Here is a 24,074-nt window from a genome sequence, read left to right as displayed (position 1 = left end):
TATGAGTATGTGATCCATAGTCCCATGGTCTCACCTGAAACCAGCCTGACCCTCTGCTCTCAGCCCTCTCATCTCTGTGAACAAGCTGACCAACACATCCAATACAACTGCATAGATCTTGGACATCACATGTCCAATCATGATAGTCCTGTAGTTACTCGGGTCCATGGGATCCCCTGCCTTGTGGATGGGGGTGATGGTGTTGAGTGTCCAACGAAGCCAGCGTCATTGAATAGCTTTGCTAGAGAGAGAGAGAGAGAGAGAGAGAGAGAGAGCACTAGTTAGATGCTTATCGGCCATAAAAGGGAGGTCTTCTCTCTTTCACGCTCAGTGTGTTAGGGCTGCTTTCTTTTCCTCTTCACGGTACAAGCTCTGGGCTACTTTTTGTGTTATTGTCCTCATAGGGTTGCATCTTTCGACAAGTTTCTAGAGTTTGCAAACTATACAACCCCTTTTCGTGGATGGCATGGTAGAGAGTCTCGAGGGAGTCCGTGGTGCCCTCATGGTGTGCTGCCAAGCATCTAAATCTACGATCAACCAGATCAAATTAATCGGCTTCTTCATGGTGACTGAGGAGGTTCAAACGATCATGGACTACAGGGCCGCTTTTGGCTTCCATTGGATCATGGAGGTCAACCATGAGATCCTTAGGATGCCAGGTGGGCATAGACAATTTAATACAGAATGCCCTTGTGTTTGAGAGTGTGCGGCGCAAGGTCCTATACTGGACTCAACCAAACTCTCCCTAGTAGGGCGAGCCCTAGTGGCCAATCGGGTCCTTTTGGCCGTGCCTGGGACATAGCCTCAAACTGGTGTTTTCATAGAGGCTGCATGGGAGAACTTAGGTACTTGTTGCCTTTTTTCTTGTGGGTAGGATTGGATGGCATGAGGAACACTAGAGCCAAGCTTGCTTGTCAAGCTGTGATCTTGCCCCAGGCAAAGGGAGTACTTCGCATTGAAAACCAAAGATGCATAGCAAAGCCCTTCTGGGAAAGGTAGTAGTGAGTAATCTCACCCCAAGCTCAGAGCACTGGAGGCTCTTCTTGCAAAGAGGTCTTCTCAGGAAGTCCCCCACACAAGAGGCCAGTGGTAGTAGTCTCATCAGTGGATCTTCTCAGAGGCCCCCTTCACTACCATTGATGTGAAGCCTACATAGAATTGGCAGCGAGACTGTCTGGGGGAAACAATCAAGCCAACCTCAGTGTCGAGATGAGTTTGAGTACCATTCTCCTCAATGGCATTTAGAGGTTTGAGATAAAGAGTACTTCATGCTGGGGCAGTAGATGCAAATGGTTGGGCGCAGTGGGGCAGTGGCCCCTCAACCAGTTATTTTGGAGCATGGAGTCATCTTCCCACTAAGACAAGTGTGTGCAAGAGCCCTCTCTCATTTGAGGGGAGCAGTGCATGTGGATACTAGAGGTAGACTCCGCCACCCCTAAGACTTTGAGGGATGGACTACACAAAGCCTCAACTCCCCTGCACTAGTATGGATAGTTATCTAGGACAAGGGTGCCCTAAGATTCTAGAAAGAGCCCTTGGATCCTTCCACTCTGTTGGATAACTGAAAGGAAAGCAAAGAGTGGACACAAACTCAGAATACTTGCATTACTTGCTTATAGAATGAAGAAGAGTGAGGTCCTTAAGTAGGGACCTCATACATGCTCACTGACATCACTGATGACTTCAGAGCTCCACAATCATCTCCTCAATCTGCTCCTAGATTCTCTCAATCATCCTATGTGGCTCTTCCACCACCTAACTGTGCTTGTGGGCACCTAACTGTGCCTCTAGCACTCACACATAGAAACCAAGGTGTGACTGAGGCATACACCTTGACATATCCCAACAAACCCCCCTTCAAGGGAATGCCTCAGGCTATGTCAAGGATACATCTAGTCTCATAGTTTCTCATGCCATCTCATGGTGGTCAAGGATTAATCTATGGCTAGGTTCTCATGCTAGCAAGGGTTCCCTTGGGTGTAAGATAAACAAAAAGGGATACAAAAAAGACCTTCCAATGGTTATCTCCCCTGCATGTACATGCACACAATGTCTGCAGGAGGTACCATGGAGCAAAACATACACATGGCCTACATCATAAGGTGACCAGAGGTGTTTACAAAACACACAAAACACAATAGTTTATTTCATTCATTTTGGAGGACTATCCAGGCTGAATACCTTCACATAAAAAGAGAGATCTAGAGCATACATAGAGATGATTAAAATGCATAATCTTCATGGGATGCCTCATCTTGTGGAGGCTCAACTGAAAGTAGATTTGCATTTTCTTTCTTTGCTTTGGCTCTGCAAAACTTCTCATTATGGTTGTTCTTGCCACAGTGCTTGCATGGATTAATTTTGAAGCAGTCCTTTGAAAGGTGATTTGTCTTTCCACAGTGATTGCAAGGAGTATACTTGCCCTTCTGGAATTTCATAACATAAGCAGTGTCATTGCCTTTCCTTAGCTCCATATGCCTTTCTTCTTCTTGGAGAGCAGAGATAATGCCTTCAAGGTTAGGATTGGGAAAATTCTTCAAAGTGCTAAAAATGTGATCAAAACTTTCAGGCATACTCTTAAGTAACACTGCCATAGCATCATCAGGAGTGATAGGAGAGTTGATAGAAGCTAATTGAGTCATAAGACTCCGCATATAGTTGACATGAGCAGCTAAAGTAGTATCACTTGCCATCTTTAATTCAAAGAAAGAGATTTTAAGTGATAGTTTAGAGATGTGAGAGCTAGCACCAAAAATTAAGTCAAGCTTCTGCCAAGCTTCCGAAGGAGACTCCAAGTCAGAGATATGGTGAACATAATCATCTCCTAAAGCAAGAGCAATGATACCGTATGCTTTTTCTTCTCTAGCTGGATCCCTTGTTGGTCGTGTCGGAGTTGAGGATTCTCCAGCATTGGAGGTTGTAGAAGTAGCGGTAGGAGTAGGTTTGACAAGTCCCCATAAGTTCTCCCGCATCAATGCAAATTTCACCTTCATTTGCCATGTATGGAAGCCCTTTCCATTGAACTTCTCAAGATTATATATGGTAGCCATGAGAGGGTCTAACCCAGATATTGGGCAGTGTCTATCTCTCTTACAAGGCAAAAATAACTGAAAGACTTCCAAAGTATGAGCACTTGATGTAGCAAATAGTAGTGACTAGATTTCAAACAATGATGCTTCTTCTTACATGCTTCATAGAAGTGGATGAAATAAACACTTTCCAATCAAAACCAGGTCTAGCAAGTCAAAACAAAACTGAAGCAACACTTGTAGTGAAGTTATTGAAAACTTCAAAAGACCAGAAATGCTAGAGTAGCATTTTATGTAGCATCATTTTCAAAAGCTTGTCAAAACTGTCAAAACTAGAGAGCTGAACTTGGAGGGCTTATAGCTCACTCTTCAAAGCAAAAGAAAGGGGGCTTTCTGAGGCAAAAGAAAGCTGGTATACCACAGTAGAACCTCTGGGAAGAAGAGGCGAAAAAACGCATCAGGTCGCCTTCTCCTTCTTCAACAAAGTCGACTGGTTTTTCTCTGTTTTCTCCTTCAATATGCAGCCATTGCTGCTCAGATTTCAGCACAAGGTAGCTCTAGGTATGGACCAGCCCCCCCTGAAAGGAATTAGAGAAAGATCAAGTGTGCTGGGAGAAAACGCAGAAGAGAACTTCGACGACCTTCCTGTAATGGCGACGAGCAGAAGCGAGGATTTGTCGATTCCTTTCAGCCAGAAGTTCGCCCCAACTAGGTGGATCTTCAGCTGGAAGGGCGTGGGAAATGGCTGAGAATCGGAGGAGAACAGGCTTAAGCAAAATTTTGGAAGAAGAGGGAGAGATGGTGAAGAAGAAGAAGAGGAAGAAGATGATGATGTGGCAAAAATGGGTTCAAGGAGGATCAAAGGGCTCTGATACCATGTTGGATAACTGAAAGGAAAGCAAAGAGTGGACACAAACTCAGAATACTTGCATTACTTGCTTGTAGAATGAAGAAGAGTGAGGTCCTTAAGTAGGCACCTCATACATGCTCACTGACATCACTGATGACTTCAGAGCTCCACAATCATCTCCTCAATCTGCTCCTAGATTCTCTCAATCATCCTATGTGGCTCTTCCACCACCTAACTGTGCTTGTGGGCACCTAACTGTGCCTCTAGCACTCACACATAGAAACCAAGGTGTGCCTGAGGCATACACCTTGAGATATCCCAACACACTCTAGGCTCTCTAGAGCGGGACTAGGGGGTCTACTTCAACCAAAGTCAGATGAGACCCAAAGTTCGATGGGGCCTTGGACTTGCTTGAGTGGCAAAGGATATTAGTAGTGGGCCAAGAGGCTGGTTAATAGCCAATGTTTTCTCCCTTTGTTTCTTCCATGACCAGTGCCACACGGATTGCTGATTTGTATGGTTGGATTTTTTCAAGCATTAATAGAAAGCTCTTTTCTCTAGGACAAATTATGTCTTGCACGACTTTCCTATCTCCACTAGTGTCTATTTGTGTTTTTAGCATCTTCGGTATCTTCCCCAATGCCTTACATGTCTTCAGTGTCTTCTTTGTTTTCAGCATCTTTCTCAAGCTCTTTGGTTGGGCACCCTTCAAAACCCATCAACACCTTGACTAAAAAAAATACCAGATCTTTAAGTAGGCAATTTCATCTTTTCCTTCACTTTCAAGACGTAATGTTTTTCTGTAATTTGATTTGTGTATTAACATTGCTTGAATTTTTGGATGGCTCTAGACAAGAAAAGAAAATGATCTTGTAGTATACATCAAATTTAAAGAGATTTAAACTTAGAAGCTTCTCGTTTCAAAGTTATTGAATTCTTTCTCTTTAAATCCTATCAATGGAAATTTTGTGCCAGTTGAACGAAAAAAGAAGCAACAATGTTGTATATATAAGTGAATGCATGCAAGGACTTTCTGCTTTGAAAAGTCATGCTCTATGATTCATTTCATTACATGAAAGTCCGGAAGGACTCCCTTGTAAATCTCGTAAAATTCAGCTGCATTTGGTTGGCTAAATGTGACCAGTTCCATTGCCGTTATATCAAACCTTTTTGAGATTAGTTCTATCACTTGCCCTGCTAAACCTGCAAAATTGTTTCAGACAAGCCCTAGATAAATCATCTAGGTTATGGGAAAGGTCGAGCAGTCTGATAAGAGAACTGAGATTGTATGATTTCCATGTAAGCTTTAAAGGGTAGATTAACAGACTATAAGAAAAAGAAAGAATTACGTACATGACATGCAAGCATGTATCTTTTAATTATTTTTGGCAAAAAAAGCATGCATTAATTACAATCTACAATACAAGAAGTGCAAAAATAGGTACTAGTCATCACAGGAAACTTCTGAACACCATACCAAAGTCTAATGAAATTAAATATGCCAGAGAAACTAGATGCACACTTTATTTTTTTTTTTGCGCAAAAAGTAGTGCTAGTTATATTACTTGAAAGCGAGAGTACAAGAGGGCCTAAAGGCCAGCGGGCTGCAATCACAAAATGGATACAGCCCGAGGAGCCAAAATGCTAATTGCAAGCCTCTCAGGGCATAATCATCGGAGAGTGGACAAGCCCTAGATAAATCATCTAGGTTATGGGAAAGGTCGAGCAGTCTGATAAGAGAACTGAGATTGTATGATTTCCATGTAAGCTTTAAAGGGTAGATTAACAGACTATAAGAAAAAGAAAGAATTACGTACATGACATGCAAGCATGTATCTTTTAATTATTTTTTGCAAAAAAAGCATGCATTAATTACAATCTACAATACAAGAAGTGCAAAAACAGGTACTAGTCATCACAGGAAACTTCTGAACACCATACCAAAGTCTAATGAAATTAAATATGCCAGAGAAACTAGATGCACACTTTATTTTTTTTTTTGCGCAAAAAGTAGTGCTAGTTATATTACTTGAAAGCGAGAGTACAAGAGGGCCTAAAGGCCAGCGGGCTGCAATCACAAAATGGATACAGCCCGAGGAGCCAAAATGCTAATTGCAAGCCTCTCAGGGCATAATCATCGGAGAGTGGACAAACAGCCACGGTGGGGGGGCATAATGCCACTAAAGACTTTGAGCAGAGTGCTGGACGAACAACTCCCGGTGGTCCCAGTCGCGAAGGAAGCGCCGTCTCTTTTCCTTCCCTGCCCGGGACTCCCCCTAAATCTGATCCCATTGACCCTTGAGCGTGTGAATGATCGTGGTCCAAATGTCTGCTAGGGTCTAGGTAGCAAAAGAAGCCTGATCTCCTACGGTCTGCGCGCATCTGGAAGTCCAGATATGCCATCCTGTAATGCTCCCTATGATCTCCCAAACTGCGTGCCAAGTCATCGCTCCTGCATCTGTCTCTGTCAGATGCCAAGGGAAGCTGTCCATGTATGCCCAGGTGGCCTGCGTGATGAAGAAGACTGGATCCTGCCTAGAGAACTCATAAGCCAAGTGATGTCCCATCTCGGTGCTGCACCAGCAAACGGCTCCCCAAGTGATCGGTCCTAGCTCGGGTGCAGCCCTCGCTAAGATCCCCATGACTCCCTTCCAAACTGTCTGCGCATGCGAGCAGCTCCAAAGGCAGTGCTTCAGGGACGACTCCTCCTAAAAACACATCTGGCAGTGCCCCTCCTACCCCATCTGCCTAAGCCAGCTGCCAACTAGTAGCCCCTTGTGTGCCACCATCCAAAGAAAGTAAGAGATCTTCCTCGGCCACCAACTTGCCCAAAGAGTCTTCCAGAATGTGTGAAGAAAGACCAGATATATCCCTTGGGCATACCAACTATGTGCCTGTGTGGGTAGCCCGCGCTTGAGAGCCCCAAGAGCACGCCTACCAGTACGCGCACTGTAAGAGAAGAAGGGGGTAGGGTTCTCTGAGGTCTCCAATGGTGGCCAGCGCCACTCCCCTGGATCCCACTCCACCTCTGTCAAGGAACGGCCCTCCCATATCCAGAGTCTCCAATCATGGTCCTGCATAATCAGGGGTCTATATGCCACGTTTTCCCTTGCAGCCCTACGATGTGAAGGCGCTGCCAGGGAAGCTGGGGGTCGATCACGGCCTCTCTGCTCTGTAGGCGGCTATCATCGGCGACGGAGAAGAAGTGGATCGAGGAGTCCGAGAAAAGGCCTGCAACCACCAAAGGAATGCCTCGGGGTGTGAACTATCCTAGCCACCTCTCATCTCCCGGGAAGAGCTGCCTGGTGACCATGGGAATCCTCCAACCTGCAGGAATGGCAGTATCGATCTCCGCCCGCTGAGCCTGGATCCCACATGCCGTACCTACTGCTGTTGCCAACTCGCCTGGGCTCAGCTGGCTGTAGACGTCCCTCCAAACCCGGAGCGAGCGTGCAGGCCCATGCGCCCAGAGCGCCCAAGGCATATGGGATCTCTCTCCAAGCTGGCGACCTGTATCATCTGTCACCTGGCTGCTCTAGATCAGGGGCTGTTTGTCTATCTCCTCTCGGCAGCTAGGGGGAACCTGGGAGAGGCTGTGTCGCAACTTCCTCCAGACCGAGACGAGGCTACGGAGGAAGGGGGAGCGAGGCTGAGTCAATGGGGCGGAAGTGAAGATCCACCGGATAGATGGCTGCCAATCACCCCCTCTCTGGGGGGTACACACGCTGAGACCATGCTGAAGCAAGAGCTTCCACGTTTGCCCTCCTGGGGTCAGACCGCGGATGACTAACTTGCCAAGTAGTGCCTGACTCTGCAGTTCTGGATCTATGATGCCAAGGCCGCCCTCTGTCTGGGGGAGAATAACCGTCTGCCAGGTGACCCGGGCTCTGGTGGTGCCGGAACCATCTGAACCAGACCAAAGGAAGTTCCGCACCAGTCTCCTTAGCTGGGCTACACATGATCTCGAGAAACACCAGCAAGAGGCCACATACCAAGCGGTGGCAAGAAGGACCCGATTGACCACAAGGGCCCTGCCTGCCAAGGATAGCCGAGCCGTGCTCTAGAAAGCTAGCTTTCGTCGTATGGAGGCTAGGACCGGCAAGAATTGCTGAGCCGGCGTGATGTCCAGGCCTACCTAGAATCCCGAGTAATGTGTCGTTTGTCCTCTAGGGATCCAACGAAACCCCTGGAAAATACCCCACTGTGAGTTGGCTCTCGGATCCGTAAGAAAACCAACTGACTTATGCCAATTGATTTTCGCCCCAGCGGCTAGGCAAAACACCTCTAAGGACAGTCTCACTCGCTCCAGTGACTCGATATCATCCTGCACATATAGGGCTGTGTCGTCTGCATACTCGGAGTCCAGAAGTTCTGCATCGTCTCGAATAGGGAGACGCATCCCGCGAAGACCAGTGGTACAGGCTCGTAGGAAGTGGGTCATGGCCTTTGCAAAAAATAGGAAGAGATAGGGCGCAAGTGGACAGCCCTGACGCACCGAGCGCTCGAGGGTGAATCTCTCCCCCATCCTGCCGCTGATGATAACCTGGCTGGAGGCCGACCTGTAGAGGCTAGCAATACCTCTGATCCACTCGTCCGGGAAACCGAACCGAGAGAGTGTACCTTCGAAGAAGGACTAGTCTACCTTGTCGTACGCCTTCTCAAAGTCAAGGAGGAGTATGGCAAGGTGCTGGCCACTGTGCTGGGCCCACTCTGTCGCCTCTGAGAAAGTGAAGATGTTGTCCAAAATGCTGCGATCTTGGACAAAACCAGTTTGGGTGTCATGGATCAAGTCGTGTAGCAGGGGGCGGATGCGGCTACTGATCATCTTAGCGAGGATTTTGTAGGCGGTCAGGAGGAGGGTGATAGGGTGCCACTGTCTGATCTCCTGACGGTCCCCCCCTTTGGGGATGAGGCATATCAAGCCTGTCGCAAGGCTCTCTGGCATCTGTTCGCTGGAGAAGATATGCTGAAAGGCTGCGAGCAAGGGCCGGTGGACCTGCTCCCAAAAGGTGGTGAAGAAAGCTCTAGAGAGGCCATCTGCCCATCAATAGCGCTCACCGCATCCTGCATCTCTGCCACGGTGAAAGGGGCGAGAAGGGAATCACTCATGCTAGGCTGCACGAGCCGCGGTGTAGACCTCCACACTTCCTCCCTGCATAGGCGGCCACGAGGGTCTGGGGGCTCCTGCTGGAACAATGATCTGTAGAAATATGTCGCCAAGTCCCGAACCTCGTCTGGATCTGTCCTGACACTACCATCCTACGCTCTAAGAGATCGGAGCTGTTCCCCTACTAACCTCTAACCATGAGTTCTGAAGAACTCTCTGCACAACCTGTCGCCTTTCCTAGCCCAGAAGGACTTGGAAGCATGAAACGAGAACTCTGAGCGTCGCTGGGTGATCTCCTCTAGCATGGCTCGGCCCTGAACCTCCTGCCGTCTCAGCTCCTCAAAGCCTGGAGAAGACTGCTACATCCGCTGAATCGAGGTGAGATCTCGTCTGAGACCCCTCTCCTTCGCCCACCACTGCTGCCTGACCTGAATCGCCTCCTACTGATAGATGAGACTAGACTCGGCAAGCGCCTGAGCTACCTGTGTTGCCATATCCCCCGTGGGATCCTAATCCTGCTCCCACAGGTCCACTATCCTGCTACGAACCGTTACTCTGGAGTAGATGGAGTCTGGGATCCGGCATGAGCGTGGAGGTGAGGAGTGAGAGACTGAGTCTAGGACTAGGATGACTGGGGCATGGTCTGAGAGTGTCGTCCCTGGAACCACTCCTAACTCTCCACCTCTGCCAAGCGCCCAATCGCTGACATAGAAACGGTCCAGCCGCTCCAGAAGTCTGCCTTCCTCCCTCCTGTAACCCCAAGAGAAGTCTAGACTCCCTATCCATTTGCGAAAGGAAGGCTCCCTCCAACTGTCCCGACCTCCCACTGCGAACAGGAAGGAGTCCCAATCTGCCTGCTCTGCCTGAGCTATACCGAGGAACTCTGGGCCCCGTCCCTGCTGATCCTCTAGGGTCTCAAGGTTGTTGAAGTCCCCTCCTACAATCCAAGAATCCATCTCTGGCAACAAGTTTGTCAAAGAGCTCCAGAAAGCGGCTCTCTGTCAAAACGGGATCCCTCAATATTCAAGCCCACCCAAAGCGCACGTCCTGGGATCAGAGTGCCAAAACCACACACATGCTAAACTAGAGAAGCGTCGATGGAGGTAGAGACACCCCCGCTCCTCCCCTGCTCGCCAATCGAAGGTTCCCAGTAGGTGTGGGAGCGTCCTGTGAGGACCTTTCCACAAATACTGGTCTGAGAAGCTGAAAGCTTGTGTTCCTGCAATAGGAGCACATCTACCCTTCCCACCAAGGCTGGCTGGAGCTCCTGTCTGAGCACCATCTTCCTGGGGCTGCGGGTTCCTGATGAGTGGAACCCATTGACGTTCCAAGAGATAATGCGTATACTCATGGGGAGGGAAGGTGGGCCACAAACAGCTGTCTGCTTGCGGTCGATGTCGAGGTGGTCGGAGGATGTCCAGTGTGCAAACGAAGGTGCTTCTGTGAAGGTTTCGAAGGAGAGGCCGGATCATCAGACCCATCCTCTAAAACCTTCAACAGAGGGGAGAGGCCCTTCGTCCCATGGTGGTAAGCTCTCTCTAACCAGCTCGACGCCTCTGCCAGGGAAATACTGTAGAAGCCTGCTATCTCTGAGGTCCTCCACGGGCCGAGCCCTTCTGCGTAGACCCACTCCAGAGGCGGCCGAATAATGACCAAGAGGCGGAATCGTTAGCGTTGTGGCGCCATCTTAGACGAACGTCACCCTCCTTCCATTGCTGCTGAAGAAGCTCCGCTGCTCTGCTACCAATCCAGTCATGCACCTGCTCCTGAGACTGATCTCGTATCGTCTCCCAAACATTTTCATTCGTCCATTGCTCATTCCCGTCACTAGTGATAGTGAAGGAATAGCTAGGACCATCGTGGGGGCCAAGGACAGACACCTTACCCTCCGCCCCCTTGCGGAGAAAGAAGATGCTGATGTCTAGGCATGCAGGGAAGGAGCCAATACCCGCTGCATCCAGATAATCCCAAGGTCCTGCTTGGTAGAACTCCAAAGGTAGAGCTCTAGGAGCAGCCCTTGGGTGTGGCGACGAGGATGAGGAGTCTGAACCAAAGAGAGGGGTGCTGGCCTTTTGCGGGGAAGGGCCTCTCTCCTCCGCCGGGCTAGGAGGGATAGGCGCGGGGGAGGTCTGTGCTGGCTTCGAGGCTGCAGGTGGCTCAGGCGGAGAGGGGGCTTCCCTCTGGATCATGCTCGAGGAAGAGAAGGGAGCGGAAACCACCGGTGTTGGGGGGGGATCCCTGGGGGGGTGGAGGTCGAGGGACCGAGAAGGAGGGGGGAGGGGAAGGAGGGCGGGGTGAAGGATGAGGGGGAGGCTAGCTGATCTTCTCCTTCCCTTTCTCCTTCCCCTTACCGGGCTGCTGATGATTGGTGACGACTGGAGAGGGCTCTTGCTGTAGATGGGAAGGCTTTTTTAGTCCTGCTTTGTTTCCTTTCCGTTTTCTTTTGACCTCAGTCCAGCCTTCCCCTTCGGGAGGGGGTGTCGATGCCTGATGGGGGGGATCCTGAGTTGCCTGGATGGGGACCTTCTGAGGTTTTGTCCTCGTGAAGCAAGGGCAGGAGCGCGCTTGGTGCCCAAAGCCATGGCATCTCAGACACTGATTTGGGCGACCAATGACCACAATGCGCTGCGTCACCACACCTGTGTCCGTCTCAATCTCGAACTCTAAGGAAATACTCTGCGGATCTAGGACTGCCACTTTGACACGTGGCACCCCTTTGGCTGCCGCTACATCAACGTGGGTGTCCTGCATAGGCCAGCCAAAGTGCGTCCCCAGGTCCTTGATGATCGGGCGAAGCTCGGTTGCGAGGCTTGGGAAGATGAGGGTAACTGGATGGCGAGGAATGCGGAAGCGGGCATCGAAGTCCGCTACACTGAAGCCCCTATACCATGGGACCATAAGGATGATCTTCCCACCCACAGAAGTAGGGGATCGCCTGACCATATCGCTCGCAACCTGTGCTGAGGAGAGCTTGAGCCAGAAGATACCACGTCCCATGAGTGCAACCTCCTCAATGTGGCTGTCCTCAAGGTAGAGAGTGGACTGCAACCAGTCCCTGATGTCTGCTCGTGAAGGGGAGTAGCCAATGACTCTCCCATAAACGGATGTCTGGGAGAAGTCCGTGGCGGCCTGCTTCACCAAGGAGACCTAGTGCTCTGTCAGTGTTACGCGGTAGGATGATGGAGGGGGGGGGTCCGTCTAGGCCATCGGTTCCGGGCTCGTGGCCGCCATACCGCACCGACAAACTGCGAACACTCCAAAGTCGGGGGAAAGAGAAGGAAACGGCAGAGACGAAGGATGGGGGGAGTGATACGGAGGCGGGGGAGGGAAGAGGGAGGGATGGAGAGGTACAGGGAAGCGGGGGGGGGGGGAGAGGTGGTGACGAGGGAGCGGGTGGCGGAGGGAAGGAGGAGGAGAGAGTGGGGGGGGCAGCGCAGCGCAGGGAGGGGGAGAGGAAGGGGGAAAGGGAGGAGGTGTGGCAGCGCCGCACGAGAGGTGGTGGGGAGGAGAGGCGAGGAAGGAGGGGGGGGGGGCAGCGTTGCGCCGCAGCGGGGGGGGCAGGAGGGGGCGGGGGGGGGGGTGGTAGCGCAACGTGAGGGGGGGGAGGGGGGGGGGAAACTGAGAGCGGAGAGGGGAGGAGCGGAGCGGGGGGGGGGGGGCGGGGAAGCGGGGAGGGAGCGGAGAGTGGAGAGGGGAGGAGGGGGGAGGGGGCGACGGGCGGAGGGGGAGGAGAGGGGGACGGAGGGCCGCGGCGGGAGGTGACGGTGGGAGGAGGGGGAGGGGAGGGCCACGCAGCGCGAGGGGGGGGTAGACGAGAGTGAGGGAGGGGGGGCATTCGCAGGAGCAGTCTAGATCTCATGCCATTGTAGCACTAGATGCACACTGACTGGTCCCAAGTCTCTGTTGCAAACGTATTGCTGACCAAGACTGTTTCTCATGCATTATCATGCATCCCAATGCCTAATACAAAAATTTTTTATTAATTTATGACAATTTTAGCATTACTACTGTCTGTATACATCAAATAAGCATTCTAGATCAATTTAGAGCAAGAAGTGGCTACTTTTGCAGAGGGCATACATCCCAAGGCCTTTTTTTGACCTTGTGATGCTGTATCTTCTTTTGTCAATCGTCAAGTGCTTATAAAACTTTGAGATGGTAATATCCAAAGTCATGACTCGAATATCATGAGTGCAGCTCCTCCCCATCGCCTAGCCTCCCTCCTTCCTTGCTAGCTCCCTCCCTCCCTACTGACTTCCTCCTCCCTCTCCCTCTCCTGCTGCATCTCCCCTCACCCTGCTGCCGTGTTGCCTGCTCTCTCTCTCTCTCTCTCTTAAAAGGTTCTTAAATATCGTGAATGTTGTATTACTCAATGTATTTCAAAATAATTGTTCTCCCTCCCTTCCATAAAAGGAAGGAGACACTTGTATCGTGACTTTTATGGGTCCCATGGGTCGGTATTTCGGCCCCCAGAGGACAATAATACATTCTTCTTCTTCTTCTTCTCTCTCTCTCTCTCTCTCATAACCTCCGTCCTTCATAACCTCTTTTTTGTAGAAACAGTTGGCTGGCCCGTTTTAAGACCGCCACCGTTATGCTCATTGTATTAGTTATCTTTAGTCTCATAGACCTTCACGGTCTCCGGAAGACTTTAATAAACTTTCTTTTCTTTCTTTCTCTAATCAAGGAGACATCCGGAACCTGCAAATGCAACATCTCAGCCACTCTCATGGAGCAGCAACAGAGGGCCAGTAAGGCTCTTAACATCAGAGTCCTAGGCATCCAACATACAATAGCTACACCTTTGGAGGATGCAACCAATTTTGTGGCTACCATCTTAGGCATTGCAGAGCACGACATTCAGAGGGCTTGGCATGTGGGAAGAGACCCCAACCAAGAGCAGCCACTCATCATACGATTCCATGATGCTCAGGCTTGACTAGCAGTGTTATGATGTGGATTAGTTCTACGAGATCACCCATTGATCTCCATGGACGAGGATTTGACACCTCTACAAGTTGACAGCGCCGCACGAGAGGTGGTGGGGAGGAGAGGCGAGGAAGGAGGGGGGGGGTGGTAGCGCAACGTGAGGGGGGGGAGGGGGGGGGGGGGGCTGAGAGCGGAGAGGGGAGGAGCAGAGCGGGGCAGGGGGGCGGGGAAGCGGGGAGGGAGCGGAGAGTGGAGAGGGGAGGAGCGGGGGGGGGGATGACGGGCGGAGGGGGAGGAGAGGGGGGTGGAGGGCCGCGGCGGGAGGCGACAGTGAGGGAGGAGGGGGAGGGGAGGGCCGCGCAGCGCGAGGGGGGGGTAGACGAGAGCGAGGGAGGGGGGGCGTTCGCAGGAGCAGTCTAGATCTCATGCCATTGTAGCACTAGATGCACACTGATTGGTCTCGAGTCTCTGTTGCAAACGTATTGCTGACCAGGACTGTTTCTCATGCATTATCATGCATCCCAATGCCTAATGCAAAAAAATTTTATTAATTTATGCCAATTTTAGCATTACTACTGTCTGTATACATCAAATAAGCATTCTAGATCAATTTAGAGCAAGAAGAGGCTACTTTTGCAGAGGGCATACATCCCAAGGCCTTTTTTTGACCTTGTGATGCTGTATCTTCTTTTGTCAATTGTCAAGTGCTTATAAAACTTTGAGATGGTAATATCCAAAGTCATGACTGGAATATCATGAGTGCAGCTCCTCCCCATCGCCTAGCCTCCCTCCTTCCTTGCTAGCTCCCTCCCTCCCTACTAACTTCCTCCTCCCTCTCCCTCTCCTGCTGCATCTCCCCTCACCCTGCTGCTGTGTTGCCTGCTCTCTCTCTCTCTCTCTCTCTCTCTCTCTTAAAAGGTTCTTAAATATCGTGAATGTTGTATTACTCAATGTATTTCAAAATAATTGTTCTCCCCCCCTTCCATAAAAGGAAGGAGACACTTGTATCGTGACTTTTATGGGTCCCATGGGTCGGTATTTCGGTACCCAGAGGACAATAATACATTCTTCTTCTTCTTCCTCTCATTCTTCTTCTTCCTCCTGTGGCTCCGACCCCATCTCCTTTACTTCCATCTCCCCCATCACTTCCGGTTACCTCCCTTGCCTCAATCCCAACCCTTTCCTACCCACCTCCTCTACTCAATCCTCCTCCTCTCCCTCCTTCAGTCTCACCTCCTCCTCTTGCTCCCGTTCATTCCTCCCTAGCCCTTTCCCTTGCTTATTCCTCCCCTCTCCTAGTCCCTACCCATCCTCTTCCTTCCTCTTCCTCCCCTCCCCTAGTCCCTATCCATCCTCTTCCTTCCTCTTCCTCCCCTTCCCTATTCCCTACCCAGCCTCCTCCCTCCTCTTCTTCCCCTCCCCTAGTCCCTACCCAGCTTCTTCCCACCTCTCCCCACCGACCCTCCCTTTCAGCCCCTTCCTCCCCTAGTGCAGGCTCTTCTTCGGTCCCTGACTCCCTACTTCCTTCTACCGGATCTCTCTCTTCAGGACCTCCATTTTCTGCACCCCTCCTTTACTCACCTTCTTACCCTCTTACCCCCTCATCCTTGTACCCCCTCTCCCCTTCACCCTCCACAGCGGAAGCAGTCCTGGCAGATAATCTGCAATTGAGAGATTTAGTTATGCAGTGCATGGAGACTTGCAGACTTCAGGGCGTTGCGATTCAGTCTCTCACAGCACAGATACACACACTGACTGATCAGCTATCGACAGTTGAGAGTCATAGATCTGATCAGGACTCCCATATTCGCCAGCTTCATACCAGAGATATTGATCGGGATATCCAGTTACGGACACATGCTGAGCGCATAGTGCAGCTAGAGACACGCATTCAGGAGCATGTTGTGGCATGCGATGATCGCCTCCAGCAGCTGCATGTAGCTCCTCCAGCTAGTGCAGCAGTTGAGGAGAGGTTGGCCACACTGCAGACAGAGGTACAGAAGACCTCAGAGTGGGTGGACGTTGTGCGTAGAGCCCCACAGGCCCAGCAGACCACAGTCTCTGAGACTATTGCCGAGAGTCAGCGGCGAGCTCAGAAGGCCCTCAACATCCGCATCCGCGGAGTTGAGCGATCAGATACGAGATCAGCCATGGATCAGGCGACAGATTTCATATCTGGGACACTCGGAGTTCAGGATCATGGCATAGTAGCTGCATATCGAGTGGGCCGGGATCCAGCACGGCACCAGCCACTTATCATCAGATTCAGAGATGCTGAGGCCCGTCTCGCAGCATTACGAAGGAGATCCAGATTGAGGGACCATCCACAGATTCACATGGATGAGGACCTTACAGCTCTTCAGTGGGAGGAGCATAGACGTCTCATTGCACAGAGGGATGTTGCCCGTCGTGAGGGCAAGTGGGCCGTGATCAGAGAGGGCAGACTTTTGATAGGAGCTATGCGATCTAGACCGGCTGGAGCCCACAGTTGACGACACGAGGCCTATGGGACACGTAGTCTGCCAGATAGCTTGAGTTTCGCAGTTTGGAACTGTAATGGTTCCCTCACAGCTCAGCCTGGCAACTTACGAGAGGCCTTTTTTGATCAGGACATCGTCTTCTTTACAGAGACCCATGAGAGCCCAGAGAGAGGCTTGCCGCAGGTGACAGGGTATGCCTGGGAAGTCTGTCTTTCGACAGCAGACTAGACGATCAGGAGGAGTCAGAGGATCTGCATCTCAGATCGATACTCACAGTCATGAGCAGAGACCATCGGGCCAGATATCTTTGGGTACGGATCAGGAGACCCCCCCTGAGAGACTTGTTTATTGCAGTATGCTACTTTCCCCCGAGACAGTCTCGTTATGCCTCAAATGGACCAGGACAGTCACCTTTTGAGGATTTGTCAGCCGATGTATTGGAGTACTCACGCCGCGGAGAGGTCATCCTTTTAGGAGACTTCAACGCGAGGACATCAGACAGACAGGCAGAGATTTTGGACTTTGCTGAGGATCCAGTCTTAGTTCCAGCTGCCCCAGATGAGAGTTTTCCACGCTTATCTTCAGATAGAGGGGTAGAGGTGACAGATCAGGGACATCGCCTATTGGAGCTTCTCTCATCGCACGGCATGGTCATTTATAATGGACTTCGACAGTGGCCGCATTCATCCACAGCCACATGTTTTCCCTTCGCGGGTGGTGGCACGAGCGTCATTGATTACGTCTTGGGTCCCCCGACTTTAATCCCTTTTGTACATAACCTCACAGTCGACCCTTTTATGCCTTCAGCCGATCATGCACGTCTGCACTTTATTCTTACCCAGATTCCTCATGCCCCCCCTTCTAGACATCATGAGCGTCAGCCATACTATGAGGTTCATTTTGACCACCAGTTTGATGATATTTATAGCCAGCACCTGAGTGGTCTTCTCCGTCCGCACCTTCTCGATGCCCTACCCTCCACACAGGATCGGTGGGACCTTGTACATACCTCCATCATCTCAGCAGCCCACAAGTCCTTCCCCGTCACTTGCCACACATCCAGTCCTCCACCAGTCGGTCTTGCGCCTTGTAATGGATGGTATGATGAGGAGTGTAAAGAACTCCGCAGGAAGCTTCGCCTTGAGACACAGGAGAAGTCTCCCCTCCTCATTGAGACCAAGAAGAGTTACAAGCGTTTGGTGCGACGCAAAAAGTGCCAATTTCTAGCCCGGAATGAGGAGGAGCTGAGGAGTTTACTTTTCAGCTGTGATTCCAAGGAATTCTGGAAGAAATTCCTTCGCTTGAAATCTCAAACTCCTCTTACAGACCCGCAGGTTTGGCTTGCCTATACTTCCACTTTATATGATATTCCAGACCAGCCACAGATCGACTTATCCCATGTGCCTAGACCCACCTCCTCTGCCTTATTCTCATCCAATAGTGTCCGAGCAGCAGCTCATCGTTTGAAGACTGGGAGAGCTAAGGACCATGATGGATTGCAAGCGGAGTATGTAATCCATGGGATTGATGCCTTAGCTACAGTCCTCTCCCGTCTTTTTAACGAGTCCATTTGTACAGGTCTTCCACCTAGTTGGCTAGAAAATACCATAGTACCCATACACAAGTCGGGGGATCCTTTGGAGGCGTCGAACTACAGGACCATTATGATTGGCCATGTCATGGCCAAGATTTATGCGACCATTCTAGAAGGACATATAAATGACCATGCCGAGGCGACAGGCATGAGAGCTAGAGGGCAGGCAGGATTTCGTGCAGAGCACTCGACTCTAGATCATATCTTCACACTCAGGGCTTTGATTGAGGAGGCGAAGTCACGTAAGCAACGGCTCTATTGTTGCTTCGTGGACTTCAAAAAGGCATTTGACACTGTGCCGCGTTTCAGACTCTTCCAGCGACTCCGTGACTTGGGATTCAATGGGGAGATTCAATGGGCGATCATGGCCTTGTATGAGAGAGTCACAGGTAGAGTCAGGACACGGGCGGGGCTGTCGGGGGAAGTACGCAGTACGATAGGGGTGAAGCAGGGGTGTCCTTTGTCTCCGACACTCTTTGGTCTCTATATCGATGAGTTAGAGATGTACATACAGACGATGGGTGGTACAGGTTCTTTACTGGCAGGATCCACGATACCGATTCTCCTCTATGCAGATGACGTGGTTCTTATTTCTTCCTCCCAGCAGGGTTTACAGGCACATCTCCATGCACTCCACAGCTTTTGTCAGGACAGAGGGTTGTCTGTAAACCTTGGGAAGACCAAAGTCATGGTCTTCAACACGTCATACCAGGTTTATAGGAGAGGCGAGTTCTCTTTCACATTTGATGGGCAGGAGGTGGAGCTAGTCAGGGAGTATACATATTTGGGTGCCACATTTAGAGGTCCAGTCTTCACCATGACGCATGCAGCACGAGATAGGATCAGTAGAGGGTATGCCGCCTTGGCTCTTCTCGAGAGGCAGTGTGCACAGTCACATTTTCAGCATCCCGACACGAAGTCCTTACTTTTCGATACACTGGTGAGACCTGCAGTCATGTATGCTAGCCCCTTTTGGGCAGGAGATCTCAGGGTTGCAGATTGGAGACGAGTAGAGAGGTTACAGATCATCATGTTCTCCAGATTGATCAGAGCGAAGCCCACGGTACCGCATCAGATTACGTTCGCAGAGTTCGGAGCTACACCCCTAGCGCTAGATGCAGCATTTCAGTCAGTTACGTACTTGCATAGGATCAGGGCGCTCGGAGACTCAGCAGCAGGCAGAGCACGATTACCGTGGCTAGCACTGACATCCTCGCAGATGTTAGCGGAGAGAGGTCATACTTTTTGTTGGTACCACACACTCTCCACATGGCTCACCTCGCTGGGCTTGGATATGGATAGGCTGCCACCATTTCGATACAGCATAGATGCCCCTCGCCTCCCTCTCACTCGACATGAGCTCAGTCAGGTTATCAGGGCAGATTTGTTGCAGCTATACACGTTTCGCACTTGGGTTCATCCCACGGAGCTTCCTACGAAGATGGCCACATATCGTGACCATTTTCTCAGGATTTCAGAGGATGGCTTCATCATATCCCCAGGATATATCGGCGTTCATATGTCGCACTCACTCAGGATTGCCTTGGGCCAGCTCAGGGTATCTTCCCACAGATTAGACGTTGAGGCCGGCAGGATGCGTCGTACAGCTACCGGACATAGACCCAGGCGAGAGACTAGGATATGCCCTTGTTGCACTATGGGGGAGGTGGAGACTGAGGAGCACTTTGTTTGCAGATGCCCTTTATATTATGAGATCCGTGGCAGATTTCACTGTTTATTTGGGCACGGATTTGGACCTCTCTCTCGGATTATGGAGTATGAGGATCAGTATTGCTTAGCGTTGTTCATCAGGGAGATCACCAGATACAGAGAGAGATTCCTCAGAGAGCACCGTCGCATCCCTGCCAGAGACCTGGTTATTCATGAGGAGCAGGACGAGGCGCAGGACCATGAGCACAGAGATAGCCCATCTTGCCAGAGAGCACCGATGGTTCCACCCCGAGGATGTACATATGACATGATCCGGCAGCACCGCAGGATGATCTTACACAGAGGCCGTACCCGTCGCTTTATTTCTAGACGACGGAGGATGATGGCAGATTTTCGGAGGAGATTGCTCCATGGAGACTTGGCACCGCCAGCAGCCCATTTGACACTTGCCCAGATCTTCACACTCATGGCAGGAGGCATGGTCGATGGCCATGACTTCCATCATTTCTTTGGATCACAGACCCCTTAGGGAAGACGATGTTCCTCATATTCCATATTTTACATTTTGTATCTAGGCAATTTTGGTACTCTATTTCATTTCATTTTGTATCTAGGATTTTTGTAGCCATTTTTGGCATCTTAGCGGTATTACGATGAGGCCACCTAGTTGGCGCATCGTTGATGATGTATTTTCCTTTCGGATGATTTTGTGTCCCATAGGCCATGTATGGCCTTCCGTGGACCTTTAATAAAATTTCTTTCTTTCTTTCTTTCTTTCTCTCTCATAACCTCCGTCCTTCATAACCTCTTTTTTGTAGAAACGGTTGGCTGGCCCGTTTTAAGACCGCCACCGTTATGCTCATTGTATCAGTTATCTTTAGTCTCATAGACCTTCACGGTCTCCCGAAGACTTTAATAAACTTTCTTTTATTTCTTTCTCTAATCAAGGAGACATCCAGATGGGTTGATGTGGCCGAGCCGGAACCTGCAAATGCAACCATCTCAGCCACTCTCATGGAGCAGCAACCGAGAGCCAGTAAGGCTCTTAACATCAGAGTCCTAGGCATCCAACATACAATAGCTACATCTTTGGAGGATGCAACCAATTTTGTGGCTACCATCTTAGGCATTGCAGAGCACGACATTCAGAGGGCTTGGCGTGTGGGAACAGACCCCAACCGAGAGCAGCCACTAATCATACGATTCCATGATGCTCAGGCTCGACTAGCAGTGTTATGATGTGGATCAGTTCTATGAGATCACCCATCGATCTCCATGGACGAGGATTTGACACCTCTACAAGTTGAGGAGAGATGCGCCCTCATGTAGCAGCAGGATTTGGCTCGCAAGGAGGGAAAGTGGGCAGTGGTACAGGATGGACGACTCCTTACAAGCCCTCGTCAGACACCAACCCCTCCTCCCACCTAGGCAAACGAGGTCTATGGGACTGAGGACACCAAGACCATGTCCTGTATCATTTGGAACTATAATGGTAACTTATGGTCAGAACCAGAGAGCTTCTCAGAGCCTTTCACAAGCCACTATATAGTCCAGAGCGCCCATTACTAGTGGGTCAGCGGGTACACATGGGAGACTACCTATAGAGATGAGAAGGACACAGGCGGGCTGCAAGGTTTGGGAGGAGTAGCAGTACTATACAAGTTGACTCGATTTGGGCAATCTCAGTAGAGAGGAGAGATACATTCGAGATTTCTCTAGATCCGGATTCAATGTATGGACAACCAAGATTTGTTTATTGTAGTTTGCTACTTTCGATCCGAGACTTCCCACTTTGGTGTTTGAGAGGAGACTGAGATGTCGCCATATGCAGCCCTCCATCCAAACATTGTAGATTTCTCGAGCTTTGGAGAAGTCCTTGTTAGGGACTTCAATGCAAGGACATGACTACACCAAGTGCCACTCCTTGATTTCAGAGATGATGAGATTGTGTTGCCAAATATTGACTTAGAGGACGTAGGTATGATGTGAGTCTCAGCTGATAGGCACGCCCCCGTCACATCTTATGATGCACACTATTGAATTTGGGCAGGGTGCATGATCTCATTATCTACAATGGTCTTAGCAGGTGGCCCTCCTCAGGTGGTTTCACTTGCTTTTTACATGGAGGGGGTCCAGCATTGTGGACTACATCATGGGATCCCCTACCTTTGCTTCTCGTATCAATGATTTCATGGTTGCAACACCTCATCCTGGGGCTAATCACTTGTACCTCTTCTTTCGTATCTCCACTCCCCATCTCGCAGTACCACCTACATCACTGATCACTTACACCACCTACCACAACATATATTTCGACCGTAGTCTTTCACCTAGATACTCTGCCCGCCCCTACACACTTCTCAAATATTTCGATTTCATACCCCTACTAGAGGACCGTGCGGCTTTGATTACTCGCTCACTTCACAAGGCTGCCCTTCACGCTTTCCCGTACACTACCCGCTCCACTCGTCCACGACCACATGGAACCGTCCCTTGTAATAGTTGGTACGATGATGAGTGCAAGGCTCTATGCCGTCAACTCAGATTCGAGAGCAAGCGTAACCTTCCGAGCAAATCAAAGACGATGCATGAGTATCGCAGATTGGTATGCTGGAAAAAGTGTAGGCCATCTTTTCCCAGTTGTATTGATGCCCTCTGAGCCCTAGTATGTGCCATGTAGCTTTAGTTATTGGCACTTACGTCACCTAGTACTTTTAGTGTCTTATGACACCTAGTACTAGTGGTACCACTAGGACACTAGGTCCTAGGGTGTTCTCTTTTATAGTACTTTGTACTTTTATTTTCATACTTCTAGTTGATGTGACGGCTTCCACTTCTTGCTCCACTCTTGTGCATCCTTTTGCTTCCGTGAGCCTACAATGGTATTAGAGCACTTCCTTCCCGGACCTGCTCCCTACTCCTAGCTTCCAGCTCCACAATCAAGCTCAGCTACCAAACGTCCCGCACATCTCCGACGCAACCCCGCGACCTGCAGTCCGTATGATTCCGTACAGTCCATATGATTCCATACAGTCAGAAAATTCTGTCTGTACAGTTCCGTACGGCCGTCCGTACTGCGCGTTAGAAATATGTCTGTACAGTTCCGTACAGCCTGTACTTCTGCATCAGATTTGACGGTACGGTTCCGTCCATACTGTTTTGTACTTGCAGGATTCATTTGCAGGCTCAGCTGTGCATTTAGCCATTGTTTGGCTTCGATTTTGGGAGCAGACATTGCAGTAAATCTGCAATTTTTGGTGACATTTGGGGCTTTTGCATTCGGGCTACTATTTTGCAGGTAGATTGCAGATTGGCAGACAATTTGGGGCTTTTCCTAAATTTGCTCCATTTTTGGCTCAATTTTGCTCTACAAAATGGGGCTTTTGGGTCTATTGCAGGCAGATTGCACGATACTTTCAGATTTGCAGCAGTGAAATTGGCAAAAATTGCAAGCCATTTGATCACATTTGCAAATTACAGCTTATTTTGGGGCTTTTTCAGATTTGGACAGCAAGTCCTATTTTTGCAGTTGCAAGCCTTGAGGCTATCTTTTGGGTCACTTTGTCAATCCCATTTGCAATGGCTGGCAACAATCATGATTTTATTTGGCATTCTTCGTGAAGATGATAAGTTGGATGGCACCAACTATCCGATGTGGTCTTATCTCATGAAACATATTCTTGTTGCAAGGCATTTTTGGAACATTGTTTCTAGGATTGATCTGAGGCCAGCCAATGCTACAGTGGCTGCCCCTAATGCTGGTCCGTCTACAGAGGGGACTCCTGATGCTTTATCCTCTAGCACTCCTATTGCTGCTCCTCCAACTCAGGAACAAACAAGATGGGATGCAAGAGATGCAAATGCACATTCCTGTATTGCTTTATCATGCAAGAGAATCATTATTCCACACATCCGGTCATGCAGGACAGCAAAGGATGCTTGGGACAAATTGGCTTCTCTTTATCAGATTCGCAATGAGGCATATTTAAGAAGGCAATTGCAAGAAGTTAGCATGAATGAAGTGATTCTATGGATGCATACTTGACCAAGGTCAAGGACCTCATGGAACAACTTGCCAATATTGATGAGGTGGTGCCAAATTCTCAGCTTGTCAGTACCACATTGAATGGGCTGCCAGATACATATCAAGGGTTTGCTACAACCCTTCGACTAGTGGCCATGGGTAATCCAGACCACTACTCCTTTGATCCAATAGTCACTTTGCTTTTGCAGGAAGAGCAAAGTCGTGCTAATAGGCAAGCTACTATTCCTGATCATGCATTTGCTTCACAACAGATAGGAAAAGACAAGGCTTCCAAGCCTATGGGCAAGCCTAAATATGCGCCTAACATTGGCAATTCCTCCAATGCATTTCAAAATACAATAGATTAGTCAAAGAAGAAAAGATGCAACT

General features: G+C 49.9%; 1 protein-coding gene across 4 annotated transcripts in view; it reads right to left on the bottom strand.

Annotated features, from left to right (window-relative positions):
• LOC147883678 (uncharacterized) overlaps positions 1-24,074 on the bottom strand; it is a 104,614-nt gene that overhangs the window by 18,524 nt on the left and 62,016 nt on the right. For all 4 annotated transcript variants that reach the window (XM_087399967.1, XM_087399968.1, XM_087399969.1 and 1 more), the window contains one exon: positions 4,952-5,082. In XM_087399967.1, the coding sequence (XP_087256093.1) occupies positions 4,952-5,082 (131 nt within the window). The remainder of the gene's footprint in view (positions 1-4,951; positions 5,083-24,074) is intronic.

This window comes from Dipteris shenzhenensis, chromosome 28, assembly GCF_047967505.1.
Source record: "Dipteris shenzhenensis isolate YYH24624 ecotype China chromosome 28, Dip_SZ_1.0, whole genome shotgun sequence".
NCBI lineage: Eukaryota > Viridiplantae > Streptophyta > Polypodiopsida > Gleicheniales > Dipteridaceae > Dipteris > Dipteris shenzhenensis.
The sequence above is the reverse complement of the archived record's forward strand: the minus strand, read 5'-3'. Positions and strand labels throughout refer to the sequence as shown.